Source organism: Hemiscyllium ocellatum, chromosome 3 (assembly GCF_020745735.1).
Source record: "Hemiscyllium ocellatum isolate sHemOce1 chromosome 3, sHemOce1.pat.X.cur, whole genome shotgun sequence".
NCBI lineage: Eukaryota > Metazoa > Chordata > Chondrichthyes > Orectolobiformes > Hemiscylliidae > Hemiscyllium > Hemiscyllium ocellatum.
This window is the reverse complement of record NC_083403.1, coordinates 64,354,410-64,372,826: the sequence shown is the minus strand read 5'-3', so window position 1 is coordinate 64,372,826 and position 18,417 is coordinate 64,354,410. Positions and strand designations below refer to the sequence as shown.

Here is an 18,417-nt window from a genome sequence, read left to right as displayed (position 1 = left end):
CTTACCCAATTGGATTGCAGGGAATATTGGGGCATTTTCAAGTTGACAGGCTGTGATGAGTGGATTGCCACAAGGATCTGACCTGGGACCTCAGCTATTTACAACTTAGTTTAACAACTTAGATGAACAGATTGAAAGTAATGGATCCAAGTTTGCTGATGGTGGCATGGTGGCACAGTGGTTAGCACTGCTGCCTCACAGCGCCAGAGACCCGGGTTCAATTCCCGACTCAGGCGACTGACTGTGTGGAGTTTGCACGTTCTCCCTGTGTCTGCGTGGGTTTCCTCCGGGTGCTCCAGTTTCCTCCCACAGTCCAAAGATGTGCAGGTCAGGTGAATTGGTCATGCTAAATTGCCCATAGTGTTAGGTAAAGGGGTAAATGTAGGGGTATGGGTGGGTTGCGCTTTGGCGGGTCGGTGTGGATTTGTTGGGCCAAAGGGCCTGTTTCCACACTATAAGTAATCAAATCTAATCTAATCTAAATGGGAATGTAAGTTGGGAGGAAGACTAAAAGGGATATAGATAATTTATATGATTGAGCAACAAGATAATAAATGGAATATAATGTGGGAGATGTTAGGTTTTCATTTTAAGAATGGAAAATCAGACTTTTTTTGTTTTAGAAGTATAAAACTTGCAAATGTCAATCTTCAGAGAAGCATGTCTATTCTTAGAAGGAGTATAGAAATGCATAGGAGTCACAAGCAACTAGGAAGGCAAATGCCATTGTTGGCCTTTATCACAATGCAATTGGAGAACCCAAAGCAGGAAGTCTTGCTGTGATTATACAGGGCTTTGGTGAGATCACACCAGGAGTAATATGTGCATTTTTTGGTCTACATATTTCAGGAGGCATGAACATTCATTGGAGTTCACTAGATTGGTTCCTGGTAAGAGAGCTGACCTACGATGAAAATCTGAGAAAACTGAGCATATGCTTTGTGGAGTTTAGAAACGTGAGAGATGATCTTATTGAAACTCTGAAAGGGAAACTATTGTTGTCTGACAAACTGACCTCAATCCTGTAGAAACTAAATGCAAGCAATCTGACACTGGACCATGACCCCATTGCCAAACATAAGTCACTTGGACAGAATGTTACTGTTGTGTAAGGTGGCCTGCCAGCAGAAAGCTTGTGAGAAATGTCTGCTGCCTCTTCATTGCTAGGCCTGCCAAATCACATACCAATTACGCAGTGGTGAGTACTCAGTGAACTTTCTACTGGAATTAAGACCATACGGATGTCCCACCTAGGAAGAGCTACTGGCCCACCCAACGGGATAAATTTGTGAGAATTGGGATTGTAGGTGGAGCAAATGAAGGCAGGTGGGTGCCTCTCATGAGGCCCTTTCCTTCCTAATGACCACGTCACTCAATCTGGAACTAAATGCCATTGATCAAGGGACCCTCACCCTAAGGTGACAAGCAGCTTCCACACCTTGACCTGTCATCCATGCCACAGTGCGACATCATACCTGCTACTGAGTTAATTACAGTCGTGGTAAGGTAAAGCGCTTGATGATTAATTCATCACGTCAGAGCTTTAATTGACAGTGTAACAGGAAAGTTGGACATACATCTGTGTACTAAGAAGGTAATTGTAGCAGGGACAGAAGAGCATTGGGGTTCATGTATAACACCATCATGTCTAATTAAATGTCCTTCGCATCTTCAAGCTCACCACCAGAAAGCTGTGTAGCTCCTCTTTACCTCCTTACCAAGATCCAGGGTCAAGACTGCCAGAGTTGACCCATTGTTTCACCCTATTACTGCCCAACTGAATGGATTTCTTCCTATTTCCACCTTTTTTTTTCCTTGCCTTGTTCATATCCATAACTTTTCTGACACTGTCTTTCTCTCCTTATCCTAACCATCTCCTCTTTGCCATAGATATCTAATCTGTCTATGACACACGTGTAAGTGTTCCTGATGTGAGTTTGCATCAAACAGAATGTTTTATCTGATGTGCCAATGCTAATGTCATCTCCCATAAGAAACCGAGTGTGGATATTATTGTTTTGAAACATCCAAAAGATATTTGATACAACTAGCTATTAAATACAAATATATTCCAGACTACTCAGACACTGTGGCATCATAGTAGCCCAGAAACCAACCAACACACTTCAACAGTGACAAATGAACCTAACGGATCCATTAGATACTACCAGCAAATCTAATGTCATTTGCAAGATACCATGCAAGAACTGCAAAACAAACACTACATCAGACAAACAAGCAGGAAACTTGCCACCAGGATACATAAACACCAACTAACCACCCCAAATGACATAACCACTGTCACTAGTTTCCATACATATAAACAAAGAAGGACACCACTTTGACTTGAACACGCAGATCCTAGGACAGGTGAAACAAAGGAATGCACGTGAATTTTTAAAGGCATGGCATTCTAACTAGAACTCCATCAATAAACATATCAACTTAGATCCCATCTATCTTCCCTTGAAAATAAAACCATAAATGACATCACCCACCTTAAGAATCAGAGACCTATGAATAAAGAGGCGGGACATACCACCAGCACTTCACTGGAGACTCTCACTGATGATGTTACCTAGTCATGGTGACGAAACAGCTGAAGATGCTTTCCAGCTCAATGACTTAACTTACATACAAATATATTCCATTCGTCAGACGCATAAGTGCCTGAGCTAAGATTAAGCTCTTATCCAGAGGAGTAGGCTTCCAATAGATCGTTATACATCATGTGATGTTGAGTAAGATGAAAAATGGGATTTTATATATACAGGTCACATGCTTTGAAGAGGTAATGACCTCATGAGCTGTATCTTCAAGATAAAGTGGCAGATTGACTGTGAGACAAAAGTCAACAATAACTAAAAGAAGCACTTCCTCTTCCGCTCCACATCCCATCCCCTTCAGAGAAACCTTTTCCATGCAGACACAGGAGGTGTCAACCTGGCCTCTTACTTCCTCTCTGCTCACCGTTCAAATGCCCAAACATTCCTTCCAGGTGAAGCAACAACTTGCTTATATGTGTTTCAATTTCACCCACTGTATTTCGCTGCTCACAATGTAGTCTGTTGTACACTGGTGAGACTAAATACAGATGGAGCGAATCCTTTATGGGACAACTCTGTTCTGCTCGCGAGCATGATCCCCAGTTTCAGGTGGCCTGTCTTTTTAATTCTCCAGCATGCCTCAGGCTGCCCTCAATCCCCTGCACTGTTCCTTTGAGGCTCAATGTAAGCTTCAGGAACAACCCCACATCTTAACCTAACATTCCACAATAATATAGGATTCATCATTTTGAGGTTAATCTCTTTTGTCCCTCTCTCTCTTTCCTTTTTATTAGTTTCATGTTTATTTTTTTCGGTTCCAGTCAAAAATACAGCTCCTTTTTGCACTTCTTTTGTTTCTTTCTTTCTTTTCCTATTCCAGCTCTATTCCCTTTGGTCCTACAGGAGTAATGCTTCTGCCAACTATTCCTATCTTTCATCTTATTACAGACTTTTGTCTTGTCCCCATCTTACCCATCCTTTGCACAAAACCTGTTACGTCAGCAACTCTATCCAGTTCTGATAAAAGGTCCACAGATCTGAAAGGTTAACTTTGTTTCACTCTCTGATAGATGCTGTATGGTCTGCTGATTTCTTTCAGCATCTTCTGGTTTTCAGCATCTGTGGTATTCTGCCTTTCAATTATGACTCAGGAGAGGCTTGACCAAGTTTGTTCTTCTGACTGACAAGTGTAAAACACAAGAATACAGTCTCAGATTAAGGGGCTAGTCATCTGAGACTAGGAGAATATCTTCACTCAGTCTTTTTAATTCTTTGTCTGGGAGGGTTGTGGGTGTGCCATTGTTGAGTATTAAGTTTGAGAGAGTCTTTTGTTTAAGGCTGTGGGGAAGAGTTGAGACCAATGATCAGCTATGATCATAACCAGTGGCAAAGTAAGTTTGAGGCCATGTGGTCTGGTCCTCCTCCAATTCTTACACTCGGAAATGAGAAGCATTTTGTTTTATACATCACTGTGCTCAGTTTTCTGCAAACAGTGATTTTAATAATTGACAATGAGGAATTCAAGCTATACTTTATTTGTCTTAACTGATTTTTTTTTTGTTAAGAAACAGTGAAATATATCTCCAATTACAGTGTGTTTTCAAGTTCTGTGTTGATAAAATAGTGGCAAGATAGTATGTTAAAGTTAAATATCTTTCATCTTTTGGAGTAATGAATGTTGTGTAACAGCTGAGATGCTCAAAGATATTTTGCTGTTTTGGTTGGTTTAGAAAAGATCTATGTTTATTTTATGAATATTGTAGGTTCAGAAATGTTGTGTATTTCTGTAGATAGGGCATTCATTTCTGCTACTCAGATGATAGAGTGTGAAGGGCTGTTAGTTTTACACAGGACTGTGACATAACTGGATGTGGATTCATACCAGGTTGTTGTGAAATATTTTATCATGAGCAATAAATTCAGGAAGTTTTAGTGTAACTCCTGAGAACGGGTTATTATCCAGAGCTTATTATGGTTCATTCACAAAATGGCCCTCATTCGTGCACAGACCAGGCCATAATGTTAATGATCGCAACAGGTCACCGACACATCTGTGCATGTATCCACTGACATAGAGTAAAAAATTAGGTCTGCAGATGCTGGAGATCAGAGCTGAAAATGTGTTGCTGGTTAAAGCACAGCAGGTTAGGCAGCATCCAAGGAATAAGAAATTCGATGTTTCGGGCATAAGCCCTTCATCAGGAATGATGAAGGGCTTATGCCCGAAACGTCGAATTTCCTATTCCTTGGATGCTGCCTAACCTGCTGTGCTTTAACCAGCAACACATTTTCAGCTCCACTGACATAGACACAAGCAGAGGTCTGGCATGATCAAAAATATTGCTGTCCTTCCCCAATGGCATTTCTTCAGCTGCTGCTCCTTCTCTGTGCTCACTCTGTGTCCAGCCCTGTCCATCTTCCATGCTGTGCTGTCTGGAGACAGGAGGTTGAGCCTGCCTGATACAATATCCCTGGAACTAGGCTTTAGTGAACCTTTGTAAAAGAGACCCACAGCCACCAATCTTGGTGCTCCATTACCCAGATTTAGAAATGTCCCCACCCCCGCGTCAGGGATCAGATACCCTCCATGCTCCCAGAAGCAGCTGTGGGCTCCTTACTGGTAGAGGCGGCCAGCTTTGGAAGGCTCTCCTCCTACTGAAAGCCAATAGGAAAGGCATGCTGAGCTGTTTGGAATGAAGGCCACTGTGACAGCTTCTGGTGTGTGCAGTTGCTTTCAGTGACAGGTATGTTGCATTAAGGAAGATGAATGCTGTAAATTTTATGATTGATTCTCCTTTGCCCAACCAAAAGGAAATATTTCTATTGGTCATGGACACAATTTGATTAGTTTCAACGGCATAAGACTGCAAGATATAGGAGTAGTACTACTCAGTCCCTTGAGTCTGCTCCGCCATTCAATGAGGTCATGCCTGATCTACTAACTCTCAACTCCACTTTCCTACTAGTTCTCATAATCCCTGATTCCCTTACTGATTAAAAATCTGCCTGCCTCAGATTTGAATGTACTTAATGACCCAGTTTTGACAGCCTTCTGCAGGAAAGGATTTCATAGATTTACCACTTTCTTAGAGAAGAAATTCCTCCTCATCTCATAAGAAAACTCCTTTACTTTTGGATAAAAATTAAGATTTAGGTAAGTGAAGGAAGCCGTAAGAACCCTATATGATAGACAAATTTACGGTACAGGTAGTTCTTCTATGGCACGATGGTTGCCTTCTTATACAACCCCACATTGTAGAAATATCACACTTTAGAAACAGCGCTTCAAGTGTTGGTAATGTAATCGCTTTACAGCCAGCACACACTTAAAAGTTCACACTTTAGAAACAGTCTCCCCAATTCGTCAATCACGTTATAGTGAATTTATGTTAACAAAACACATGTTATAGCAGAACGACCTGTACAGTGATCATATTCCATCAGACTTCACTGTGTATTGAATTGAAATTAGAACAATTAAATTTCAACTTCATTTGGAAAGATTGTTTGGGACATTCGATGGTGGGATAGGAAGAGCTGACAAAGCAAGTGTCGCATTTCCAGCATCATCTTGAAAACCTGACAAATTAAAGCAAAAAGTATTGAGGGTGACAGAAGAGAGAGCCAATGTGACACAGAAAATGGCCCCTTCAGAATTCTGAAAAAGGTAATAAGGGGAAACTGTGTTTGGTGCTGGCTACGGTCTGATCGTCAATGGGTTGCAGGTTGCTAAGTGTTACCAGGTCAAAAGCTTCAGAAAAGGTCGTCAATTTTACCCATTTATGTCATTTACTAAAAAGGGCAGAATGCTGCAGTTGTGGTAACACTATGGGAAGAGGTCAGAATCTGATTGTAATGTTCAGAAAGCTATTTGTCTACATTGCAAATTGTGTGTTCAGTGAAACAGTAAATGGGATGGAATATAAAAAACAAAAGTCACTCTATTTCAGTAATGTATATGTCTATTATTAAAATAAATCAGTAAAATATTAATATTTTTGATAAACTCTTCTAATTTATTCGCAGTTAACGATGAGGAAAGGGAGCCACTTCCCTCATTAGAACAACCTGGCTGGTACTCACAAGGTAACTGGAGCCATCTTAATGACCTACTGAAAAAGATAACTGGAAAATCAGACCCAAAGGTACGCTGAGTATATAACAACTGAATTAGACTAATAACAGTAAAATATTCACTGCAGCCACTTTTACTCCCAGATTTTCTTTAACCATTTCCAAGATATTACTCACAGGAGATAAAACTAAAAGATATTTAGAAAGAATGGAAGTTGGCTCTTCCTTATTGTAGATTTGCTCTAAAACTGTTAAAAACTGTGGAAAACCCTGGATATTATTGTAATATGATTTACAGTTCTGCTAATTCTCAATATCTGTCATCAAATGCATGAATTTATTTTAATTTTTGTTCTATCCTACTTATTCTGATATATTTGTGGTTACTTATAAATAATTTGGCGTTGTGTCTTCAAGCAGTTTTAAAAGAGATGTGCAAGTCAGTTTTAATTTCTATTGCTTGCTGACCTATTTAAAATGCCCAAACCTGCTAAATGCAGGCAAATTTGATGAGAGCAGCAATTGAAAGCATCAACTGTTATTAAATCATCAGAGGATTCCAACACTGGTTTGGGTACCTGATTCCATCTAAATCTAATCTGACACAGGCTACTTCTACAGATTGTTGGGTTGCTCCAATAACAATAAAGTAATCATTTGTTATTTGGGTGGTGGACAAGGTAATTATAGGGGAAAGGGACGAAAAGAGAAAGACTTGTACCCGTGGCTCATTGTCATGATTAATTAATTCATTCTTAGCTGTGCTATGCCTCAAGGTAATGACTGTTATCAGTACTCACACTGAATATTAGTCTTGGTTATAATCATCATTGATAAAGCAATATTTGTTTATCTCAAATTTAACTTGACCACTTTAGTGGGTGATGTTTTGGGACAATGCCTGGTCAGATTGAGTTTTGACATGTGTTAAATAAATGAGTATTATCAAAGGTTTTAATTGCTGTGTAAACTTCAATTTGTCGTAAACAAGGTTTGCAATCCAGCCAGAAGTTCCTATTGCAACTGTATGAATCAGACTGCATGATATAATGAGTGATTTTGTCCATTGGCATTGCAGCATCTATCCACAGTTAATAGTTTGTTCTTCAGTTAAAATTGCTTAGTCCTAGCTGTCCTGAAAAACATGGGTCTTCTCCTTAAACCACAAACATCCTTATAGTGATTGGGTGTTTTCCAGTGCTATTAGGAGGGAGTTTCAGGATTGGATATGACTTGAAGGGTATCTTTGAACTTGGCATTCCTACAGCATTGCTGCTTTTGGGAGAAGTCACAAGAATGGGGTGCTGTTGATATAATTTTGGTGAGTTGCTAAGATGAATACAACGGTTAGTGAACCTCAGGTGCACCTATGAAGAAGGTACGCTGATTCTGATGGAAGAAAGAGTTTTCAATTGAAAGGTGTTGAGGTTTGTGGCTTTGTCCATTTATGTGAGTGTTATTAATTCTGTCATATTTCGATTTAAGCTTGTAAATAGTGAGGAGACTTTGAAGGATCGGATGATGAGCTACTCATCTCAGAATATCTATCATATATTCTCATAGCTGTAGTATTAAACTGGTCTGGTTCAACTTACTGGTCAATAGTGATTTCTAAATAGTTAATGATGGAAGCCTGAACAGTGGTGCTGCTATTCAAGAGGGGAATTCTACCTCCCAAGTGGAGTTAAATTCAGCGTTGTCATTTCAGCTTGCTTTCTATCCATCAGCATATTGTCTCTAGAGATTTCATTGATATCCCATCTTATTCAGATCAGGAGAATTTGAATTCTTGCATGTCTACTCGGATAGGGCCATAATAGCATTTGGACATAAGAAGAGGCCTGATAAGGTTGATGTTTGTTATACCTGTGGTGCTCAGCAAAAACAGAATGCAGCTCTGGGTACTATGTGAGTGATGTGGATCTCTGCCACCCCGACTTCTCCTCTTTCAGCAATCATAGCCTTTTCTAATCCTATGGTTTACCTTCTCCCCAGCTAACAAGCTGCAGTGAATGCCTGTTTGACACAAGCTGCTATCCTAAGACCTGTGCATCTGAGTCTGTGTGTAACAACAGTTTCTGCTATGGCATTCACAGGTTGTCATGAGCTGCTTCATTACTAGAAGAGCACTAGAGTGAGCACTGACATGATTGGCACACAGCCTTATTTCTGACCATATAATGTGGAAAAGCTCACCAGTAAAGCAGTTAAAGAATATTAGACTGAGGACACTCCCTGAGGAACTAATGCGCTAGTGTCTTGAACTGTGTCAACTGGCCTGTGACAATCATGATCATCTTCCTCTGCATAATGTCTGACTAGTCACTGGAGGGCTTTCCCAGTGATTCACTGAGCAGCTCAGTTTTCCTCAGGCTCTATTATGCTATACTAAGTTGAAGGCTAGTTTGATAATTAGGGCAGTTAAGTTCATCTCTTCACTGAAATACAACTTTTGTTTCATCACTTGACAAGTCTAGAATAATGCCTGGAACCAAGTTCTGGCTGAATCTAAACTAAGGGTAGAATGTCAGGAGACCTGGTAGAAGGCCAGGAGTAGAAGGGGATTTTAATTAGGTAGCATGATACCAGATGAGAGCTCCACTACCTCCTCGCCTTCTCAATTTATGACCACTTATGGGTTTCATCCCTCTAGAATTGCAATTATTGTAGCCCCAGGCAGGAGGACAAAGAGTCAGCCTAACCAACTGGTGAACCAATGAGATGAGATCAAAGTGCTGAGGAGGCCACCCTGAGAACCAACCTTTCCTTCTGACAGCCCCTTGCCATGATCTCCACTCAACGAGATGATAGCCCCAAAGACTTCTTGATTTGGAGATGCCGGTGTTGAACTGGAGTGTACAAAGTTTAAAAATCACACAGCACCAGGTTACAGCAGAGGCTGATAGCTAAGTTCTCTACCCATAGGGAGGGCTTCAACTGGGACCTTGGGCTCATTTCACACAAAAAATGACCACCATTGTACTATACACATACACAGACCTTGGGCTCATTTCACATAAAAAATGACCACCATTGTACTGTACACATACACAGGCACTCCTACACACACACGTACACACAGACACATGTATATACAGACACGCACACAGACTCACACAGACTCACACACGCTCCTACACTCACACATGCATCCTCTCACAGACTTAGACCACTTTCCACTCACGCACACACACATATAACTCTCTCTCACAGACACTCACAACCCCCTACCCCAGACACAAGCACATTCCTTCAGACACACACACTTTCACACATGTATGCATCCTCTCACAGACTTAGACACTTTACACTCGCATACACACATATATACACTTTCTCTCACAGTCACAACCCCCATCCCAGACACAGACACACACACACACACACACACACACACACACACGCATATACGTTTGTGGAGTGAATTTGAACTTGCAGAGTTACATTGTACTTTGCTGAAAAAACTGCATGAATCCATGTAAGACCCCGTTAACTCACTTTTCAGTGTATAATTTCAGTTACATCACACTGTAAACTTTTGCTATAAATTCTGTGTCTTACAATTGTGTCCTCCACAACCATCCGATGAAGGAGCCGCGCTCCTAAAGTTAGTGCTTCCAATTAAACCTGTCAAACTACAACCTGGTGTTGTGAGATTTTCATCCAAAGACTTCTAACATTTTCCATGGGTGACTCTCCTTCTGCGGGTCTAGGGTTATTATACCAGCAGCAGGAGTAGGCCTGTGCCATGGTACTCTCATGATCTGCAGCCTCTGGTTGACTGGCAGCTCTTGGCTGCTGGTCCTGGGTCCTAATTTTGGTGTAATGTCTGCCAGCAACCTGCCTGATTGTCAGACAATCTGGCTGACTTCCCCATCGTCATTAGTTACAGTTTCTCTCCTCCAAGCTGTCCCACTTTCAGACCAAATCCAACAACAGGAATATCTAATCATCAGTGAGAGGTTATTCATATGTGGTATTCCATGAAGCTGTTTATCCCTATTTGACACTTCAGTGATAATTGGAAAGATGTTGATAATAATTGACAGGAGAAACAGAAAACTCTGGAACTTAACTAAGAAAAAGGTCACAACTACAGCCAGAATGTATAGGGACTCTTTGAGTCCTTGTTCTAATTAATCTGGGCTAGATGCCTTCCTATACAACTGATATTATGTGACTGTACCTCATTTGCACTGTTTATAATGTGTACAAGAGCCAATTTCCTATATATGCCTTCACATCAGCTTCATTACCCAGAGCTACATAGAGCACTGCATACCTTCTCCCTCCCATATAATTTTAATTCAAAATGCCAAAAATCTCATCCTGGATTTCTATCCAATTATATAAAGTAGTTCATAATGGCCTTACAAAACACTAACAGAGCTCATATTATTTTTAATTTAACCCATACTGACTCTGTCTGAGTATATATTATTTAATAACTTGCCTTTCGACAGCTGCAATTAGGATCAGCAATACTCCTGGTAGCTTGACCAGAGAGAAAGTGACTAAGATCTACACATGCTGCACATCACCCCCGGCCTTGAGTTTAATTTTCAGTTCATTTAGAGCTGAACTTTCACCACATCCAAACAATTGCAACAATGATAGAAAGAATAAGACTAGGAGACAATCTTGTCTTAGCCCTGATCTCTCTAATTCTCAGCAATTTGGAAATTGGAATCAATATTGATCACCGCCTATGCCATCTGAGTAGCTTGTATGATGTTCCAAGTCTCAATCTTATCTTGGGCTCTTGTGAAAACAATCACATCCTTTCTATTAAATGGGGAGGAAATGGCCAAGTAGTAGATCTAACAACTCAAGACTGGGCATCTATGACATGCCCTGGGCCATCAACAGCAGCATAACTGTACTCCAACACAATCTGTAACTTCATGGCCCAGCATATCCCCCACTCAACCATTACCATCACACAAGAGGATGAATCCTGGTTCAATGGAGAATGCGAGAGGGCATGCCAAGAGCAGCACCAGGCTTACCTACAAATGAGGTGTCAACCTGGACTAAACAGGACTACTTGCATACCAAACAGCAGAAATAAGAGTTGATAGAGCTAAGCAATTCTACAACCATGGATCAGATCTAAACTCTGTAGTCCTGTCACATCCAATCGTGAATGGTGAACTGTCAACATATAAGTCTGCAGGTTAAAACTCTCACCCCTTATAAAGCTCCATCTACACACCCATGCAGATAGGCACAAAATGATCGAGGGAAAAATGAAAAAGTAGTTCACTGGGACTTGTCTGCAAAGGTCACTGAGAGAATTCTTTTCACTTGCGAGGACTTGCTGCTTCACTGTGTCTCTTGTCTTCGTGCTTTAACTTGCTTGCAGGGGGCACAGAGCAACCATAGAAGGTGTTCTGTTTAATTTGAAGACAGGACTTTGTCTCCACAAAGACTGGTGTGATCACTGCCACTAATCCTGTCAAGGACAGACCCACCTGCAGCAGTCAGGTGAGTGAGAATGAGGTCAAGTATGTATTCCCCAGTCCCGTCTTCACATTAACCAAATCCTCCATCTGTTGTCACTCTCAGCCTCCTGCAAGCAAGTTAAAGTAATTAGCCAGATCTCGCCCTCATAAATAAAACTGTCTCAACCTCAATGTAATAAATCATTAATGAAAACACCCCACTATCATGAATAAATCCTATTCATAATTGATGCTATCTGTTCCAAAAATATTTTTTTTCTGTGTTTTCCCCCAGGCTTTCTGTAAGTTTATCCTTTGTGGAGGCTTTTTCTTTCATATCCTGGCCTACACCCCTCAACCAACATCACTGAAGCATCTATCTTGATAATTGCAACATTTCTGTTTGTGAGTCTTGCCACACACAAATCGATTATTCTGTTAATCGCATTAGATTACTCACTTAATCTGTCTATGGTTCTGTTCTGTCTCTTTCTAATTTCCTCATAACTTGCAGTCCCACCTAGTTTTGAACTGATGTATTACTCTTTGTCTCTTTGTCTCAATCGTTAATATAAATTACAAATAGCTGAGGCCCAAGTACTGATTCTTGCAATACTGAACTAGCCATAGATGCCAGCTTGAAAATGTCTGATTTTCTTTGTTTCCTATCCATTAACCTATTTTCTAATACTCACCCTCTATTTCATGATCCCTTGATCATTACTGTTTCATGTGACAACTTGAATCATGCCTTTTGGAAATCCAAAATATCCAATGCCTACTTGTTCCCTTCTGTCTACCTTACTAGTTACATCCTCAAATACTTGAATCAATTTGGCAAAAGTATTTTTCTTCCTTTTAACTCTTTTGACATATTTTCATCATGTCACACTTTTTAAAGTGGTGTGTAAAGCCTGTCTTTATAAATGGTTCCAGTACTTTTCTGATGACAGCAGGGACCACGAGCTAAGAAAGCACTTGCAAAGTACCGATTCCCTAAATTTTAAAGAACATTTGCATTAAGTGTTTCTCATTCTATCTAGGGATTAAAAAGAATGTTTCCTGGGGCCAACCACATATTTATTTTATTCAACAACTTCCCCAATGATTTATCCAAGTGAGCTATTGGAACCATATGGGCCCGAAGATTCCAGATGCAACAGCCTGTATGGAATGATCCCAGTCAGTCAGCTGTATGTAGAGTTTGTGCCACACTTTCTGAGGCACAATAGTCACATACAGATTGCCACTCTGCTCTTCTGTTTTTATGTTAAGAAAGATCTCTGCGTTTCTGACAGGTGAAACCTATCAGAAATGTGGAGTCATGCTTTAAATGTTACAAGTCCTTCTCAATGCGGGATAGTCAAGGGAAGACCCTTGACTTCTACACCCTTTTTAACATATTTTACGACTTGGAGTTCCAGTATCGCGTACAGTCACTTCACCTAAGTTAAGCTGGAAGGTAGGATACTAGATGTGTAGGCAGTAGGGCGCTGATTTAAACGGTGCTTTTGGAGGGTTCCAGGGAAAGGAAAATTGCCCAGTGAAATCTTCAATTCCACGAGAACATCCCCCAGAGTCTGTTATATTAGCAATTCTGCAGGGTCCCAACCACCACTCCCATCTACGCCACATAAATTACTGACCATTGGAAAATCTGGGTCAATCAGATTCACTGGCAGCAACCTTCTGGAGCATGTCCCAAAAATTGCCTTCAGCATTTGTGGCTGATGTAGGCTGTATTTGTTGCAGGAGGAGAAAGTGAGGTCTGCAGATGCTGGAGTATCAGAGCTAAAAATGTGTTGCTGGAAAAGCGCAACAGGTCAGGCAGCATCCAAGGAACAGGAAATTCGACGTTTTGGCGTAAGCCCTTCATCAGGAATGAGGAGAGGGTGCCAGGCAGGCTAAGATAAAAGGTAGGGAGGAGGGACTTGGGGGAGGGGCGATGGAGATGTGATAGGTGGAAGGAGGTCAAGGTGAAGGTGATAGGCCGGAGTGGGGTGGGGGCGGAGAGGTCAGGAAGAAGATTGCAGGTTAAGAAGACGGTGCTGAGTTCGAGGAATTCAACTGAGACAAGGTGGGGGGAGGGGAAATGAGGAAACTGGAGAAATCTGAGTTCATCCCTTGTGGTTGGAGGGTTCCCAGGCGGAAGATGAGGCGCTCTTCCTCTAACCGTCGTGTTGTTATGGTCTGGCGATGGAGGAGTCAAAGGACCTGCATGTCCTTGGTGGAGTGGGAGGGGGAGTTAAAATGTTGAGCCACGGGGTGGTTGGGTTGATTGGTCTGGGTGTCCCAGAGGTGTTCTCTGAAACATTCCGCAAGTAGGCGGCCTGTCTCCCCGATATAGAGGAAGCCACATCGGGTGCAGCGGATGCAATAGATGATGTGTGTGGAGGTGCAGGTGAATTTGTGGCGGATATGGAAGGATCCCCTTGGGGCCTTGGAGAGAATTAAGGGAGTAGGTGTGGGTGCAAGTTTTGCATTTCTTGCGGTTGCAGGGGAAGGTGCCGGGAGTGGAGGTTGGGTTGGTGGGGGGTGTGGACCTGACGAAGGAGTCACGGAAGGAGTGGTCTTTTCGGAACGCTGATAGGGGAGGGAGGGAAATATATCCCTGGTGGTGGGGTCCGTTTGGAGGTGTATTTATTGCATCAGTATTGCCCTTTGGGGTAATAAAGTTTTGGTAACTTTGTATTTTATCCTGTTTATACTTAGCAAAGGTTTGAGACTCATGATATAAGCTTCAGTCACTGATGCCAAATCTGGGAATATTGTTGAGAAGGAATATTGTAACAGTCTTTTAGCTATTGGATGTAGTACAATTAAAAATTAGGAAGACATGGGGCTGATGACCTAGTGACTGAGTTCAGCACATTTACAGATAGGGTTCAGTGGATGAGTTTGGACCTCTGAAGTGGACTGGGACCTCGGAGGTGATGTGCTGGACCTCCATGAGAAGGTTGAAGCCTGTGCAGCACAGAGCATGTGGATTTACAGTCTGTTTGAAGATGTTGTTTCAAAGTACCGTAACCTAGAAATTTTGCGGTTTATTTTAATTCACCACAAAGGGCAAGGGGTGTGCAGAAATAAGATTAAATTTCAAACATCTTCTTCCATTTCCAGCTTTATTGGCATCAGGTAACGATAACTTAACTACTTGCGATGTAGGTCCTTTGTTTAAATATGTTGATGGGGGCATGTTGCTCAAATTTTAACAGACTTTCAGTTATCAGGACTTTGTGAACTGCAGCAGCTGGAAGGAGCTGAGAAGCTCCAGTATATCAGTAAATTGCTTTTATAGCATTTCTTGTGGTCTAAGAAGAAGAGGAACACTTCCACACACCACTCTCTATTCCTACGTAACTCTTCCTTGGCTCTTTAAGCTCCCTAACCTGTAGGCCAGCCTCCCAAACCCACTCACTGATTTACATTGCCTTACCATTCCACCCCCTCCCCCCAAGCCGATCAACCCCAAGTGTCCAAGGTACAATTACAGTTGGGATGCTGACTCATTTGATGAAAAAAAAATATGAAGAAAACCTGTGAGAAAATTAGAGCTGTTCCATTGCAATCCATTCAAGAATCTTTTAAGAAGTTTTTAGCGTTTTGTACTTGCGGTATTTATATTTGATCATTTTCATAATCTCAGGTTGTCCTGAAATGCTTCCCGGCATGGTTTACACTATTGTAATATTGTAAACCTAGCAGTCGATTTGCCCACAAATAATCGTGAGACACATGTTTGTGTTGGTGAAGGGCAAAATGATATTAAAAGAACTGTCCTGCACTTTCTTGAATAGTTCCATATTTTTCAGTCCAACTGAAAGACTTAGAAGATTTTAGTTTAATGTCTCATCCGAGATTGTGTGTTCAAATGTCTGGGGTGTTGCCAGAACCCACACCTACTGACTATGAAGTGGGAGTGTGTCATTGTACCAATAAAAGAAACATGTTTCAGTTAGTATACACTTAGTATAGTGCTTAGTTTTGTCATACTATGAATCAAAAGTATAAATTTCTTTAGATTAGATACAGTGTGGAAACAGGTCCTTCAGCCCAACAAGTCCACACCGACCCCCAACCCTCTCAGACCCCATTCTCCTACATTTACCCCTTCATCTAACACTACGGGCAATTTAGCTCAGCCAATGCACCTAACCTGCATGTATTTTATCAGGGTAAAGTGATTTTGTGTATCCATAGAATGTGATAACACCACTCGCAAGGAAGAATGTTTATTTTCATTATATCCTGTAACAAAAGCATTTCTTGAGTATTTCTGAGATAAAACAAGCAAAATTTTACATCTTGGGATCATCAGGACAATATGCAAGAATACCACTTTAACAGATAAACCAATATACTGCATGAGAGACAAGTGCTGACTGGTTGGCTTGTGGACTCTGATTGGTGGAGGCATTGCTGTGGAGAATGCACCAATTATTGATGATTGACAGTTAATAGCCAGGCTTTGTTTGCATTTTAAATCAAGCTTCTTGACTCTGATGTTTAGGGCATTACCCTGAGGGATGAACCAGCAAATAGCTAGCACTTATTTTATTGAGATGGAACAGGCACTGTGTTACACTGCAAGCCTGACTGATGGTCTGAAATATTACTTTGCACATTCAAGATGATCAAACAAAGTGTCCAACCATGTCCGATCAGCATATGCAAAACCTGCAACACAGTGCCCAACATTAGAAGTGGTTCTGCAATTGGACGGAATGGCCTGGATATTCCTGAGTGTGTGAGGAATTATGCTGACTACCAATGTAGGTTTGTTAGCTGTGCTTGGAGTGTGGCACACTACACCAGAACTGCAAAAAGAGGAAGAAGAACACCTTTACAACGTATTCGCCAAAAATGGATACCCGCATAATTTCATCAACAGATGCCTAAGGGAAAGACAATGGAACAAGGACATGCCACAACCCAAAGGACTAGCCACACTACCATACATCAAGAGCATTTCCAAACTGACAGCCAGACTACTGCGACCACTAGCACTCAAATCAACAGCCAGTCTCAGACAACAGCTCACCAGAACGAAGGACCCGATACCCAGCATGAGCAAAACCAAAGTAGTATACAAAATCCCATGCAAGGACTGCACAAAACACTACATAGGACAAACAGGAAGACAGCTAACGATCCACATCCATGAACACCAACTAGCCACGAAACGACATGACCAGCTATCCTTAGTAGCCACACACACAGATGACAAGCAACATGAATTCGACTGGGACAACACTACTATTATAGGACAAGCCAAACAAAGAACAGCCAGGGAATTCCTAGATGCATGGCATTCATCCACAGATTCAATCAATAAGCACATCGACCTGGACCCAATATACCGACCACTGCAGCAGACAGCTGGAACTGACAACCGGAAGCGGCAGATTCAAACCACTACAAATGCCGGAGGAAACATCACAGAAGCACTTCACAGGAGGCTCCCAAGCACTGAGGATGTCACCTAGACAGGGGATGAAACGTTTGCAATACAAATTCCCAGCTCGGCGAACAGAACCACAACAACGAGCATCCGAGCTACAAATCTTCTCACAAACATTGAACACTTGCTTATGCTGGAAACTACAAATATTAACACACAGGGTCTTGCTCTCTACAAACAGAAACAGCATATATTTGAATTTCTCCTTTGACAAAGCGTATCTTCTCTTCAGTAACACTCAAGATCTGCCCTGCCAAATGACAAAAACACTTCCTTAATATGTGCCCCAGTATCTCCTCCTTTGATTTTTTTTAAGTTTTAGTCGGGCTACGTTTCTAAGAAGCATTGTGGGACATTTTCTTAACATTTTCTTAATTTAAATATGCTACTTAAATACAAATTATTGTTGGTACAGAAATAACACTGGCCAGGTCCAGATGAAAACCAACTCATCCATTGGAAGCTGAGCCCACAGTTAAGTGCACAATAGGTGGGCTGAATTTTCTAATTGCAGGACACTTTTCACTGGGAAGTTAGAACCTTCCTTGGGAACAGCCAAAAGAACTATTGGGTTGGCAGCTCCATTGCTCCCAGCAGTGCCTAGAACACAGTACTGTCCATTATTGGAGATCTAGGAAAAGTCCTGAAAAGAGAACGGTAAGTCTTAAGGTTTTACAGTGTCAGAAGTCCCACAACACCAGGTTATTGACCTGCAGGTTTATTTGAAGTCACTTCACCTAACAAAGGAGCAGCACTTTGAAAGCTTGTGATTTCAAATAAACTGGGTGTCGTGTGACTTCTGACTTTGTCCACCCCTGTCCAACGCCAACACTTCCACATCATGGAAGAGGGATCCAACAGCCCACAGAGTGGGGAGAGAGTTTTAAGTGGG

The 18,417-nt window shown here is 41.5% G+C and overlaps 1 protein-coding gene across 1 annotated transcript in view; it reads left to right on the top strand.

Annotated features, from left to right (window-relative positions):
• nt5dc1 (5'-nucleotidase domain containing 1) overlaps positions 1-18,417 on the top strand; it is a 547,161-nt gene that overhangs the window by 475,966 nt on the left and 52,778 nt on the right. Inside the window, exon 9 of the mRNA XM_060850687.1 lies at positions 6,573-6,691. Within this exon, the coding sequence (XP_060706670.1) occupies positions 6,573-6,691 (119 nt within the window). The remainder of the gene's footprint in view (positions 1-6,572; positions 6,692-18,417) is intronic.